Below are 15203 nucleotides of genomic sequence, written 5' to 3'. Positions count from 1 at the left end.
AATCTATTTATTGATAAAGGATTTGTATTTTCCAGGGTCTATGGGACAAGATCGAGCATAGGAAGAGAACAGATTCAGTCTCTGAGGACAATTTGAGAAAGTTCTGGAATGTTCCTCCTAGACTGTAGTTTGAGCCATTGTGACACTAGGTCTATATGTTACCACAGCCAAGCTTTCAGAAAATAATGCAATTAGTCTTTACCTCCCCTTCTTTCTAAAGGATGACTACTTCAAGGGTACACCTATGACTCTACGTGCCTTGCCCAGGGCAGGAACACGGACAACCCAGACTCACCTGTTTGACCTCGGCTTGGAGGTGTCGCAGCTGGAGGCATTGCTCTAGCCTCTTATGGGTCTGCTCTGCATTCAGCTCCAGTTCATGTTGCTTCTCATGGAGAAACTCCAGTAGCTCTTGCACCTGGGCTGCCAGATCAATGTCTTTTTCACAGATTAACTCGATTCCTGATTTTTAAAAATGTAAACAATTAAAAAAAAACAGATAGTACTGTGAAGACATTTCCACAGTATGCATAAGAAAACTGGAATTTAGAAGTGGCCATTATCTGCATCCTCCAAACCTCTACACATTCATCTATGCAGCTGGACAGATCAGCACAATGGGACCTTGTTTAGGATGCTCAGGTCATGCCATCTCTTTTGGATAAACTGACCATTTGCCTGGGAATTACTTTTCAACAGAGGATCAGCTCCTTATTATCAACAGGAGGTAAAGAGAGAGTTGGATCTCTGGAAATCCATTCGTAGACAAGGCAGGATAGTTCCTGCTGGGCTACTTGCCAACATCCAGAGTATTCACAAGCAAATCTCTGGGTCTTATTGGAAATTATAAAACCAAATCAAAAGGACCGTGTCTGGAGAATTTCTTCCAAAGGCACTCTCTTTTAACTGGTCAGATATAATTTATCATTAGATAGGAAGTACACTATGATGAGAGTAGCTGGCAAGTTATGATTTTATTAGCCAATAACTTCAGTCCCCTAAAAAAAGCAATTCTTAGAAATACATGCTAGCTTTCAAACACATCTGGTAAACATACCCCAACAATACCGCAGGGATACTAAATGCTTTTCAATTCAGAAAAACCATTACATTTAAGTTTTGCCCACACAGGGAGTTTGCTTATTGTTCTACTGATACAAAGCAGTTAGTAAGTATAGTCAGTCACTGACACTTGTTCCCAATGTTTATGGACGTATCACCCAAAATTAATAAACTGCCAGCCTGTAACAGAAGCCTCGTTGATAGCTGCTAGCCAAGAGCTCTGGCTCCACTCCTTGTCTACCTTCCACCTTTCCCTTTTGTGCACCTTTCTCAACACCCAAATGCAGACACTATGCTTCTCCTCATCACACTGATGCTCTTATTTACATATTATTACCAGCAGGTCCAAAGCAGCTTTCCTCAAATGGAGTTCTACTTTAGGAAGGGTCATCAACAAACTCAGAGACAAAGGAAAGGGATTGCCTTAGTTATCTCACTTCTTTGGCTTGCTAGTGACCTGAATTTTAGTCCTTATTTAGCTTGCAAAGATAACATGGAAAGTGTATTAGCTTTGGAACTAGTCTTGAGTTAGACTGTTGATCTTGGGCAAGTTCTCAGAAACTTCATTTTCCTCATATCCCTACCTACCTCCTCAACTAGTTGGGAGGACTAAATGAAATAATGCATGTGTGTCATACACACATATTTATTATGTGCATGTGTCATATACATACAATCTACACAGATCACTCTACACACAATAGATGCAGACCCACCAGCCCTAGCCTCATGGATTTCCTAGTTCCTGGCTCCCATCTTAAACCATCATCTTTCTGTGTTCTTACCTTCATGCCTCTTGGTTCCTGTTTGTTTCTGACTTGATGCAAGTTGTGACCTAGGCTGTTTTTTGACTCTGACTGTCTACCTATTACTGATTCAGTCTCATTCAAATTTTTAATTTTGGAAAAATTCTAACTCTGAATTGCTGCTGATTCCTGATACCACTTGACTTTGTAGCCTCTGAGATCTGTTCACATTTTTTCCCTGGTTTCTCATCCTGTAACCTATGACCCAAAACAGCTGTGGTTCTGTCTGAGATGTGGAAGGGGCCAACCAAAGATGGGGTTAAGTCCACAAGGGTTGTGCACTTCCATGGGAATCAAACCCAAAGGAACCCACAAATCTCAACATATTACCACCTAAAACACAGATCTTCTTTGGGAGACATCCCTACACGATCAGAAACTCTTTCCTGCCACCACCAACACATCTGCAGCTGCCACTGGGGGAGTACAAGAAAAGTCTGCACAAACTAAGGGAAATTTAATTCTGGAGGCAAAAATAGTGTTTTATATAAGGACAATATGGGAGAGTGGAAAAATATTTTCTGGTGTTACTTGGTAATAATTTCAGTATCTTTTCATGCTTATTTTTTCAGTGAGTTTCAAAATTCCAAGTCTCGGCTCCTGAAATATCTGTGGGAGACAGAAAAGAACGGCTTGTTCTTTTGGCAGCCAACCCCCTCTAGTTACTATTTTTCAATTACCAGAAGGATGAGGTACAGCATCTTCTTGACTGAAATAAAAATAAGAAGAAATGGAGACATTTCTACATCTGCAGGGCTCAGCATGGGGGATGACCCCTGGCCCCTATGTTTACTTTCTGGAAATGTAATTAAAGATCCATTTCTTCTTCACATTCAGTCACAGTGCAGATTTATTACAGCTCATCTTAATTCTGCATGTATCTCTAGTGTTCAATATGCTTGGCTCCATCAAAGTGTCTTTTTCTGCAAAGCTCACCTTTGCCATACTGCAGGTGAATGGAGGCTCTACAGCTAGTACCTCACCAAGGCTGTCAGCCTGCCACAAGACTTAGGCCCTTCAATTCTTTCCATTTGATTGATACTGTTTATATTCCTTGATATTATTTTATGTTGGTGAATCCAAGAAATACAAAGAATGAAGCTGAACCCTAGCACCCAACAACACATCACATTGTGAATGGGGTAAATGGTGGGAATATGAGAGCTTATTCAAGTCACAGCTAGAAGAACTCTCTCTTCCACTTCTCTGAAACACATTGGTGTGAGTTTCAGTTAGAACTTATCAACTGGAAGTATCCATCCATCACCAGCAAGTAGGCTTTGCTTATGTTAACATTGCTGCCCTCAATCTAATCATTGCTGCCCCTAATCATCTTCCTTAGGGGCTCTCAGTAATGCGGAAAGGCATGTGTGTTCTTTCCATCAAGAAGTGGATGTACGGGCTGGTGGAGTGGCTCAAGTGGTAAGAGTGTAAGCATGAGGCTTGAGTTTGAAACCCAAGGCCACAAAAAAAAAAGTGATATATTTGTAATGAAATAGTTTGTATTAAAAAAAAAAACAGTATTGAGTTTTCTTGCTGATAAGCCCCAAGACATCCTGTGCCCAATACCCCATAAAAGTTGATTCCTTATGACCTTTTCCATATTGTCACAGACTCCCCAGGGCCATCTCTGCCCTATTTATTTCTGCCTCTTCTGGCTCCTACCTTGTGCTTGAGTCATACCACCCAACATATTCTGGATCAATGAATAAATAGGCTTTTTTCAGGAGAAGTTGGGGCCATGTACTAAGGTGGGGAGTATCTGATAGCTCTGGAGAGGGACAGCTGGGATTTAAATCTATACTGTGAAACCTATTACTGGTAAGACTCTGGGCTTTTTGCCCTCTCCTGAACCTCAGCTTCCTTGAATATAAAATGGGACTCACAATTTCTTTGGGATGTTATGAGGACCAAATGAGATACAGAACTTGGCATCTAGTTGCCTTAAAATATATATTTTCCCTTTCCGCTGGGGAAACAACAGTATTTACAGTTAATTACTGATCGGACTATTGAATGGCTTGTATAAAATGTAAATATAAAAGTCTACCAGCAGGTGTTTATGTACTTGCTTAGTGTGTATCAGACCACTGTAGTGGCGTGAATGCTGTCAGAGCAGTACTCTGAAGGTTGGATCACATTAGATTCATTTGGAGAACTTTTGAACATCACCATGAATTGATCACACCACAGATATATCCATAGCAGCAGTCTCTGGCTTGGACACAACCATTAGTAATTCTTAAAGCTCTCAGAGAGATTCTAACACACAGCCAAGGTTGTGAACCACTGGACAAGATGGCATACTGGCCACGACCTATGAACAAAGATTATTTTCTTATAACACTCAGTTTCAGAACACTTAGCACTGATGTTTATCTAGTCTCAAAGTACAGCTAATAACAAGTGTCACTTTGCTTTCCTTGGCTTCCATGTCATGCGTACCACTTTATTATTTCCATTTTTTATTTTTGCAATACTAGAAATCAAACTCTGGGCCTCATACTTGCTAGGCAGGGACTCTGCCACTGAGCCATACCACTCCTCTAGCCTTTAATTTTCTCGAGGAAAGAAGTCAGTCCATAGTCAGATTTTGATATTCCTGGCTATGCTGCCCATACATATAATACATTTCAACTGCTTCTTTTTTTTAAATATCTGCATCTGCATGATAAAAAGCATCAATTTTTATCTTTTATCCTCTCTTCCCACTCCCTTCCTATGTCATTCCCTGTATACAACACTCAGGTCAGAAATTACGAAGTTTTTTTTTTTAATTATTTTATTATTCGTATGTGCATACAAGGCTTGGGTCATTTCTCCCCCCTGTCCCCACCCCCTCCCTTAATTACGAAGTTTTTAAATCAGGTTTTTAGATCAATGTTCTCAACTTTGGCTGTACCTTAAAATCACCTGGGAAGTTAAAAAAAAAAACCAAAAAACCTGGGCCCACTCCAAACCAATTAAGGCAGACTCCCTGAGGATTAAGGCCTAGACACTAGTATTTTTAAAGAAGTTTCCCAGGTGATTCTAAATGTGTAGTGGTTTTGAAGCACTGCTTTGTATCAAGGCTCTATTTCCTTCTCTCAGCTCTAGCAGGCCCACATCCTTGTTAACCCCAGAGTAGCTTCCATTTTGAAAAAGCAGAGACTTTTCCTTTCTTTCCTGCTATGACATAAATAAAATTATTTGTAGCCCATTATTTTTACCTACATCTGTTCCATCCACACAAATGTTCATTCTTGATTAATTAAGCAAATGTTATTACTGAGTACTTGCTGTAAGACATACCACTTTGCTAGTGGATGGAGAATAGAGAAACTGCCCTAAGGTTGTTGGAGAGCTATTGGAACCCCAAAAGAATGTAGGATGGGCTACTATGGATAGTCATCAGGCTTTACTGAATCCTTTTCATGTTCATGTATGATCCCACCGCACTCTCCCAATGGCCCCATGTGGTACATCTTCCTAGGATACCCTTTCCCAGAGGAAGAGGTTGCTTTAGAGAGATTGTAGGACATGCTCAAGGACACCTAGGTAGCAGGGTAAGTGTCTGTGATTTCAACCCAGGATTTCCTTTCCTATCTGTGTTATTAGCCTCTATGAGGAAGAAGAAAGATCCTTGCAAAACAATTTATTTTAAGAATGTACAGTGTTTTCAAATGCTTGAGCTGGATACTTATTAGCACTGTAAATTTGAAGTATTATTGCCACTTACTCCAAAGATTTTTTTATTTTAAATGTTGAATCAAGAGGGAACTTGATGCTTTAATTAAACCATATAAGTAACATATCCATAGAACACAAGGTCTTGTCTTATACCTAAGGTCAGGTCTAATAGTCTTGGCTTGCCCAAAGTCATGTCAGTACCTTGGTGGCCTGTGCTCTTTGTCACTGGAGACAAGACCTGGTATAACCAGTGAGGACAGTGCAACTGAATCATGGCAAGTGAGAACTGGAAGGGACTTTGGGAATCAGGGCCCATGTGCTGTACTAGACACAAGAAGAGACTAAGATCTAAAGAGAAAGAAAGATGTTCAAAGCCAGGGTGCTTGTTGGTAGTGGTACCGGATTTTGAATTCAGGCAACACATTTATTCTGCGCAAAACCTACCACCTCCCAACTTCACCACACTTGTAAATAAACATATAGAAATTCCCTAGTGTTTACTACTAAAAAACCCCCAAAGCATAGGCCCTTAATTTGTCATGGAGGCCTAAAAACCAACAAAAGTCTTAATTTTGCTATTTGTCTTTTTTCTAGGACAACAGTTTCTTTTACCTTTAGTCCAAATACAGTTCATTAGACATTGTAAGTATACAAGTCATTTATTGCCTAAGTCTCTGAAGTCCTGCATCCCTCAGCCATAGGTGGGTCACCAGGGGTTTACCTTCACCACTCCTTCCCCTTGATTCATTCTTCCCTGCTGCAAGTTAAGTGTGAGACAGATGCCTTCTTGCAGAGTAGGCTGTAGACAGGGAGTGAACTTCCTATAGCCACAGGATTCATTCCCTTTGAAGTCCCAGGAGCTCTGCTAGACTGAACAGCTAGCTATGGTAGGAGTAGGGGAACAGCCAGTTTTAGCAGAGAAGGCTGAGGAGGCCACCCAGACCTCTTTTAACAAAGCTCATTTCTAGAACAGGATCCTGTGGGGGTGGGCAGCCCATCTGCCTGGGGGTATTTTCACCCACTCAGCCCTCATGGTTAGGGTGGACGCCAAGCACTGCCAATCCCCAGTCACAAGCAGTCCTCAGAGACTGCCAGATCTTAACAGCCTTTTTATTACCATGGATACTTGGTTCCTTTGATAAAGGTTGGCTTACCCAAGATCATATCAGCACTTTAGTGGTCTGTGCTACTTGTCCTGGCAGACACATCCACTTGGAGGGATGAGGGGCAAGCATCTTTTCATAGTTCCTCTACCTAGCCTCTCTTCCTAGCTACTGTGTCTGATGTCTCTTAACTCCCAGTCATAGCTGGATAGCCAGCTATAGTGAGTAGCACAAAGGCAGCTGCAGGGCTAAACTCTGCAGATGAGATTCTCCATCACAGAGAAGGGGTTACCATTCTTCCCCCTTCTTTCCCTAAGAAAGTTTTGAAAAGATACAGCTCATGCTAGAATACTGCTTCTCAAACATTAATGTACATACTGTTTACCTGGAGATTTTGACAACATGCAGATTGAGATTCACGAGTCTATGATAAACTTGTTAGTCTGCATTTCTAACCAGCTCCAAGCACTGCCAGAGCTGCTGATTCAGGGACCAGACTGAGTAGCAAGGTCCTTGATCAGTGGAAAATCAGTATTAACTGGGGGGCTTGTGGAAGCATAGACTGCAGTTCACCCCAAGAGATTCTGATATGATGGGCTCTAGGGTATGCTCTTAATTTTACATTTCAAGCAAGTTCTCAGTTGATGCTGATGTTGCTGATCTAAGGATAATGCTTTGAGAGCCACTGTCTTAGGTCATTTCATAGATGACAGCTGTTGTAATTTAAGTGATCAAAAGCAGTGGCTCCCAGCCTTGGCTGTACAGTTGAACCATCTTAGGAGCTTTTTGCTGATACCCAAGTCTCAAGGGCAAAGTAGTTAAATCAAAATGTCTGGACATGGAACCTGAATATTGTCATTTTTTAAAAAGTCCCCAGACAGAATGCAAAGTGAATGGCCCTTCCTGCACTATGTGTTGTGCAGCCTGTTTGCCACACAAATACTCAAGGAAAGATTATGTTGACAAAAGTGAACCAAATTATTAGATTCTCTTTGGTTAGCAGTGAAGCTCCTTTGAATGCTGGTATAGTACTTACTTCTCATCTCATCAAAAGAAATACAGTACCCTAAAATTCAGTAGGATTGCCAAAGTCCCCCAGACAATCTCATGATTTTTACAATCCTTCGTGGTCAGCAGGGACATGGCCCAACTGTGGTTTAAAGAGTTGATGGCCTCAGCCCTTGTTTGCCTCCATCTGGACAGCAAGGAACCTGTCCACAAGGCCCTCGGTAGGATGACAGTGGGGTGAGGAGGGCTGGACTGGGTGACAGAAGACCTAGATTCTAGCACTGCAGTGGTATGTGATCAGATGAGTGGCTTCTTTTCTTCTTGATCAGCTGTCCTCCAACATTACTTTGACTCTCTCCACTTCTAAGATGAAAGGCCATCTTGGAGAATGGTAGGCATAGAGTAAGGGATCACACATTTGTTGGATAAATTTTGAATAAATCTTGAGCAGGAAAAGAAGTAAAATCTGGACAATTTGATCATTTTTTTCTGAGAAGTTAAAAAATTATGTGATCTTGCCTTAAATTTTTATTAGCACTGCTTAAATTCACCCACAAACCAGTGATAAAAAACAATTGAGGACTTTGGGAAGTATGAGCTGGAGGCCAGAAGACAACCTGGGAGTAGAGACAGGGCAGGGGAGAGTATGTTGGAGGTCGGGGTCAGGAGGAAAATAGGAGTCAGCTATACACTGAAGTACAAGTTCATTGTTGTCTAACTAGTTTTGGTTTGCTTCTTCAGGCCACCCTATTTTTTTAATACACACTAATTCTCATCACTGGTTACCCCAATCTGTCCACAGTACCAGGAGACCCTAGCTCTATTCCCATCTTTCCCACAGCCTAACTGGGCAACCACGGAGAAGTTATTTCAACTCTCATGGCTTTGGTTTATTTTTCTTTAAAACGGGGCCAAAATTTTCTATTTTTGGATCTGCAGGAATAAAGTGAATAAGCAATGTAGAAGTGCTCCTTGGTGGCAAGTGGTATCTTGTTTCCATCATCTTTTCTGCCAGAAGAATGAGAGGCTGCCTACCTGAGGCTTGGACCTCCATGATATACTGGTGCAGATCCTGGCCCTGCTGGATGACCTCAAAGGTCATATTGTTCATGGCTAGCTTCCGCTCTGTGTGGCGCTGCAGCCGCTGCTCTGCCAGGGTCAGATCCTCTGTGTTGAAGTCATTCATTTGCCGAAGCAAGTCTTCATTCCAGGCATCCAGTTCTGCCGTCACCTGGGAGAAACCACTATATCAGTACAAGCCTGCTGGGTCCAAGAGAGGCTGCTAGGCTGAAGTTTACTGACTCTAAACCTTATTAACTAACTCATTGCTCAGACAGTTTCTGGTTCACAGCAATTTGACCTTGGACTATATCTTAGCAACACTGCTACAAACCCATGTATATTGGCTTTAAAGTATTCTCTGTGTTTCAACATCTATATCAATAGCAAAGGAAGGGCAGCACTTATGTTCTGAATTATGGTTTGTAGTGTATGCATATTCATCCCATTCAATCACCACAATGTCCCTGTGAGGCAGGCAGCATGGAATCTCTAGGTCTACTTCATAGAAGAAGAAGCTGACCCTCACTCAGATAGAGGGAATGACTTGCCTAAAGTTTGCCCTACTAGGGGCAAAATATCAGAAGTAGCTCAGTTCATCAACTGACTGCATGGACTTTGTCTACCATCCTATAACTGTTGGTCTAAAAATATCTCATAACTGGAGAGGTCCTCAAAACTAAGTAGTGAGACTATTTCAGAAATGGAAATTGAAAGCTAGTGAAGACTGGAATGGCTCAAAGTTGCATAATCAGCTAAAGGTCTGATGTTACATCAAATACAGGGGTCCCCCATCTAGTCCCTATGTTCCATTGTGCAGGCTTCTCTCCCTCCATTACTCTGGCAATGACTAAACCAGGTATAGATGTATAGTATACCTCTAGAAATTCAAGAAGATTATGATCAATTGAAAGGTGGCAATAATTCTAATAAAGACTATTGCACAGAATGAACAAAACATTGTCCTTCCCTGAATTAGCTAATTGTTCATTGCTTTATACCTTAACTCGTGATTTTACCTAGTCTGCTTTCTATTCTCTGCACATAAAGACTAAGTCCTACATTTTCCTTACATCCTCTGAAATCATCCAGAGTAGGAACTCAGAAATACTGAATTAGCTAATAACTCTACCCAATATGTAAACCAGATTTTCAGATCTGTTACGTGTCACCCTCACGACACCTCATGAAGGCAAAGCACAAGTAATGTCAACTTCCAAGAAGTGGAAATGACAGTCTCACCAGAGTCACACATTTGAAAGATGGCCCATAAGTCTAAGTACATATCCCATACCCCTAGTTTAGGGGTTTTCATTACGCCAGGTCTCATCCCAGCTGACAGTGGATATTGCCAAATGCTGCTGCATCAGAAGAATCAGGGGACATTGGGAAGTAGAAGACCAGATTAAGGGAAGGGAGAGAAGTGCTGTTACACTCCATTTTGGGGCTGGGTACACTGGCACAGCAAAGTCAAGCAGTCCCTCACAAGGGGCTGCTTGGCTGGGTCACAGGATTCCATTTGTTGTCTAACAGTAAGACCTTTCTTTAAAGCAAAATAGAAACAGATGAAAGTATAGTAGCTTTCTTTGAGGCAGAGATTGAGGGGACTGTAGCAATGCCACCCTTACTGCCCGGGGTTCCCACCTTATGCCCCACATCTTTTCAGGTCAACTCAGGGAACCATTGAGCTCAGCAGGAAAACCCAGTTATCTACTTATTGTGGACAGATCTGGCGGGGGGTGGGGGGGCACTGGGAACAAGCCTGTTGACAGACAAAACAGGTTTGTGTTGGAATCCCATCTTTGGAGAGTACTTCATTCTCTAACTACAGAAAGGGGTAAACAGAGAAGAGAGCTATTTCATTGACAATTTATAAGAGATAACTTATAGGATGAACAGGTGATTCTAAGATAGTCTTATAAATGTTTCCCATTCCTATATTTTAAATACTGAAATATAATTTATGTACAATATACATATTTTAAGCATTCAGTTCTATGAATTTTTTTTGAAAATTATAACCCTTGTATCCATTACCCCAGACAAAATACAGACCTTTTCCATTGTCCCCAGGAGTCCACTCATGCCCCATTCCAGTCAGTTCCTTCCCTCCTCACTACATATCACTTTCTGATTTCCATCCTCATTGATGGAGTTTTGTCTATTCGTGTATTTCACACAACTGAAATGGTACAGTATGTACTCTTATGTCAAGATCCATCCATGTTGTGTGTATCACTGAGTAATTCCTTGATACAGCTGAATGTACTCCATTTTACAGATGTACTATGACTTGTTTATCTACTCTCTCGATGATCAGCTTTGGGTTGCTTCCAGTGTCTGACTATTATGAATAAGGCTGATGCAAGAACTCATATAAGTCTTTCTATTTGCACAGATTTTCAGTGCTTTCAACTGATACCCACGAGTGGAACTGGAGGGTCATGGGGTAGGTGTATGTTTATAAGAACTGTCAGAGAGTTCTTCAAAAGATTATAAGGTTTTATATTTCCAGTAGCAATATATGAAAGTTCCCATTGCTCTACATCTTCATCATTATCTGGCATTACCATCTATTTAATTTTAGTGATACTAGGTGGTATAAAGTGACACCTGATTACTGTTTTCAATTGTGTTTCCCTACTGACTACTGATGGAGGGCATATTTTCAATGCTTTCTTGGCCATTTGTACACCTACTTTTGTAAAGTTTCAAGTCTTTTGTCCAGTTTTAGAAAACAGGGTTATTATTTTATTTAACTTTTTGACAGTACTAGAGTTTGAACTCAGGGTCTCATACTTGCTAGGCAAGCACTCTACCACTTGAGCCACTCCACCAGCCCTATTTTGTGTTATTTTTTTTTTTCATTTTTCTTTTATTATTCATTTGTGCATACAAGGCTTGGTTCATTTCTCCCCCCTGCTCCCACCCCCTCCCTTACCACCCACTCCGCCCCCTCCCTCTCCCCCCCACTCAATACCCAGCAGAAACTATTTTGCCCTTATTTCTAATTTTGTTGTAGAGAGAGTATAAGCAATAATAGGAAGGAACAAGGGTTTTTGCTGGTTGAGATAAGGATAGCTATACAGGGCATTGACTCACATTGATTTCCTGTGCGTGGGTGTTACCTTCTAGGTTAATTCTTTTTGATCTAACCTTTTCTCTAGTACCTGTTCCCCTTTTCCTATTGGCCTCAGTTGCTTTAAGGTATCTGCTTTAGTTTCTCTGCGTTAAGGGCAACAAATGCTAGCTAGTTTTTTAGGTGTCTTACCTATCCTCACCCCTCCCTTGTGTGCTCTCGCTTTTATCATGTGCTCATAGTCCAATCCCCTTGTTGTGTTTGCCCTTGATCTAATGTCCACATATGAGGGAGAACATACGATTTTTGGTCTTTTGGGCCAGGCTAACCTGTGTTGAGTATTTTTGAGATAGGTCTAGTGAACTATTTTCTTGGGCTGGCTTCAAACTGTGATCCTCCTGATCTCTGCCTTCTGTGTAGCTAGGACTACAGGTGTGAGCTAATAGTACCCAAATGGGCTATTATTTTGTGATTTGTAAGTGTCCTTAATATATTTTGGATGTAAGTTTTTTTATGAGATAATCTATTGAAAATAGCCCAAACCATAATTTCTGGTCCTTTCCTTGCCTAAGCATAGAAACTTAGAATAAAACCAAGACAAGCATGGAAGGAAGAGCCTCCCTCCTCTTTCAATTTTAGTTTTTGTTTTACTTCCATGGAATTGACCTATGTGAAGGTCTTTTGCCACAGCAAGATCCCAGAGGGGATCCCAAGGCTAGGAATATGTGAAATGGAAAGTGTTGAACATCCTGGTGAGGAAAGCAGAGGAAAACTGAAGTATTTGAGCTGGGAGAGTGAGGCTCAGGTCTGATATCTTGGGAATAGGACCTAAACTAATGTAAAATCTATCTAGGATTCTATTTTTGGTGTATTCGACCCCACCCCCAATCTACCTCCATCCTCATCACCTAACACTGTTAAGTTGAAGGGCCCAAGCCTGTTAGGAAAAGTGAGTTTCAAGGGGCTGCTCAACAGAACAGCCTGATTCCCAAGGCCACCTTCCTTTGTCCACATGCTCTTCAGACCATTTCTGTGTCTGACCCTCCCTGTTCCTCCAAGCATAGATGGCCATAGCCTTCAGTTAGTCTGACTTATATGCTTTTAATGTTGGCTGGAGTTTGAATTATTCTCTTTCTTGAATGAATGTTCTTTTGTTGGATTCTTCCTTCCTCCCTACCTTCTTTCTGGGGTACAAGGCTAGAATACAATAGAAACTCTTTTTTTTTTTCTTAAGGATAAAAAAACTGTTTCAAACCTGTTTTACCTTACTGATAATGAGAAAGCCAACCATACCTTATGCTGTTCTTTCAAGAACTAGTCAGCCAGTTTCCTAGTGACCCTGAGAATAAGCTTAGACTCTATCAGTCTCCTTCCTGAACCAGGAGTCCTGAAATGTCCTTGTCCTCCTCCAGTGTGTCCATGAAGACTGCCCTTCAAAGCACACCCTCTATCCTAGAGAGCTTCACAACCTCCCTAGACCCAGAGGCTTTCCTCTGGCTTATCTCGTAACATGGGGCATGGGTGAATTTGCTTGTACAGAGATGAGGATGAAAAGCAGGCCCTGAAGTAGGCCCCGAAGTATGGATAAACACGGTGATTTAACTGCATTTGGAGGGAATCCGGTCAGGTCTGAACTAGGGCCTGAGCCAAATGAATGAAAGATGGGATGTGGGTTTCCAGAGGGCACTCAGCAAACATCAGCCCATTTTGCTTTCTCCTTCTGCTCAATTAGCTCCATCTCAGTCCCCAGCCAGCTCAGGCCCTTCTTGCTGCTGGAGGCTTCTGTTAGAATATGATGATTCTTTGAGAGATTCTTTGGCAATATTTCTAATCTAACAATTGTCTTCTCTAAAGACACAGCAAGAAGAGAAATCAGACAAGGACCTAGAAGAATTTTTTTTTAGAAAGGGTAAAAGGCAATAGGAAGTGAGATATTTCACATCAAAAGACATGTCTATAAACAAGGTACAGTGTGTGTGTGTGTGATACTTAAGGGAGAGGGGAGGGTGAATGAAGGAGATTAAGGTGAGGGTATATGGTGTATGGACTTCATATACTTATATGAAATAGAACAAAGAAACCTCTTGCAATTGCTTTAAATGGGGCAGGGAGAGGGTTGAGGGGGAGAGACGGTACAGGTGATCTAACCAATATACAATATAAGACTATTTGGAATTACCACAATGACTCCCCTCTGTACAATGAATGTATCCTAATAAAAAATAAGGAAAAGTGGAATGTTCCAAATATGTGGAAATTAAACTATTCTGTTGTCCCATAATTGATGGGAGTTGGTTAGCACCTACCTTGAGCTCTGTTCTCAGAGAGCCCTCTCACAATGCCTCCTCATATATCTGGGTCATCTCTAGGATACGTATATAGAAAACTTTAGCCCCTCTTCTCCAAGTGTTTTATTTTTATACTGACTGAATTAAAACTCGCCTTCCCCCTTTCTTCTAATTCCTATGATCTGTTGTCATTCACTTAGCTCTCTATCATCACCTGCAAAGTTGAAAATCTCACTGCACAGTTCTTTTTTTCAGGCAATTTTTTGATGCTGATGATAGTTAGTTCTGATGAAGATGATGATATAGTTGAATACAACATTTAACTTTGAATTGTGCATTTCTTGTGGGATAAATAGTGAGTTAAGCATTCAATTTTCTTTTATTGAATCCTCAAAGCAACTCTAGGAGGAATGGAAAGCACAGAGCAATCAGATAGGGTTTTCCCATGATTTAAGAGGTGGTAAGGGCAAAGTTGAGCATTCTAATATCAATTCCAATGCTCTCAACCATGGTGCTACATCAGTAAGTTTCTCTAAGAACTCATTTCTGGGGATATCCTTCTTTTTGTTATCCTCCTATCAGAGAACTGCCAGTTTTACCCAACCTCTGTTTTCTTCTTTTCTTAAAAAAAAAGTTAACTCAGTTTTCTTTACTTCACTTGAACATTTTAAATGAATCATATGTTCTTTGACCAGATCAGTAAGTTAACTGTATATTTGTAGCCTTACATAAATGCCAGGCCTTGCAGAAAACTGAAACTAGATCTATGTTTGTCACCCTGTACAAGTATCAACTCAAAGTAGATTAAGGACCTTAATGTCAGACCTGAAACCATGAAAGTACAGGAAAGAGCAGGGAATACCCTGGAAGCAAAAGGCATAGGCAAGGACTTCCTCAGTAGAACTCAAGCAGCTCAGCAGCTAAGAGAAAAGACAGACAAATGGGAGTACATGAAATTAAAAAGCTTCTGCACAACAAAATAAATGGTCTCTAAATTGAAGAGACCACACACGGAATGAGAGAAAATCTTTGCTAGCTATACATTAGACAAGGGACTGATAGCCAGAATATACAGGGAGCTCAAAAAACTAAACTCCCCCAAAAAATCAATGACCCAATAAAGAAATGG

General features: G+C 41.0%; 1 protein-coding gene across 24 annotated transcripts in view; it reads right to left on the bottom strand.

Annotated features, from left to right (window-relative positions):
• The window catches only part of Kalrn (kalirin RhoGEF kinase), a 660017-nt gene that overhangs the window by 282368 nt on the left and 362446 nt on the right, over window positions 1-15203 (bottom strand). For all 24 annotated transcript variants that reach the window (XM_074073308.1, XM_074073309.1, XM_074073319.1 and 21 more), the window contains 2 exons: window positions 8684-8879; window positions 296-462 (listed from right to left, as the gene is read on the bottom strand). In XM_074073308.1, the coding sequence (XP_073929409.1) occupies window positions 296-462; window positions 8684-8879 (363 nt within the window). The remainder of the gene's footprint in view (window positions 1-295; window positions 463-8683; window positions 8880-15203) is intronic.

This window comes from Castor canadensis, chromosome 5 (genome assembly GCF_047511655.1).
Source record: "Castor canadensis chromosome 5, mCasCan1.hap1v2, whole genome shotgun sequence".
Taxonomy (NCBI): Eukaryota; Metazoa; Chordata; class Mammalia; order Rodentia; family Castoridae; genus Castor; species Castor canadensis.
Note: the sequence above shows the minus strand (reverse complement) of the source record. Positions and strands in the feature narration are given on the sequence as shown.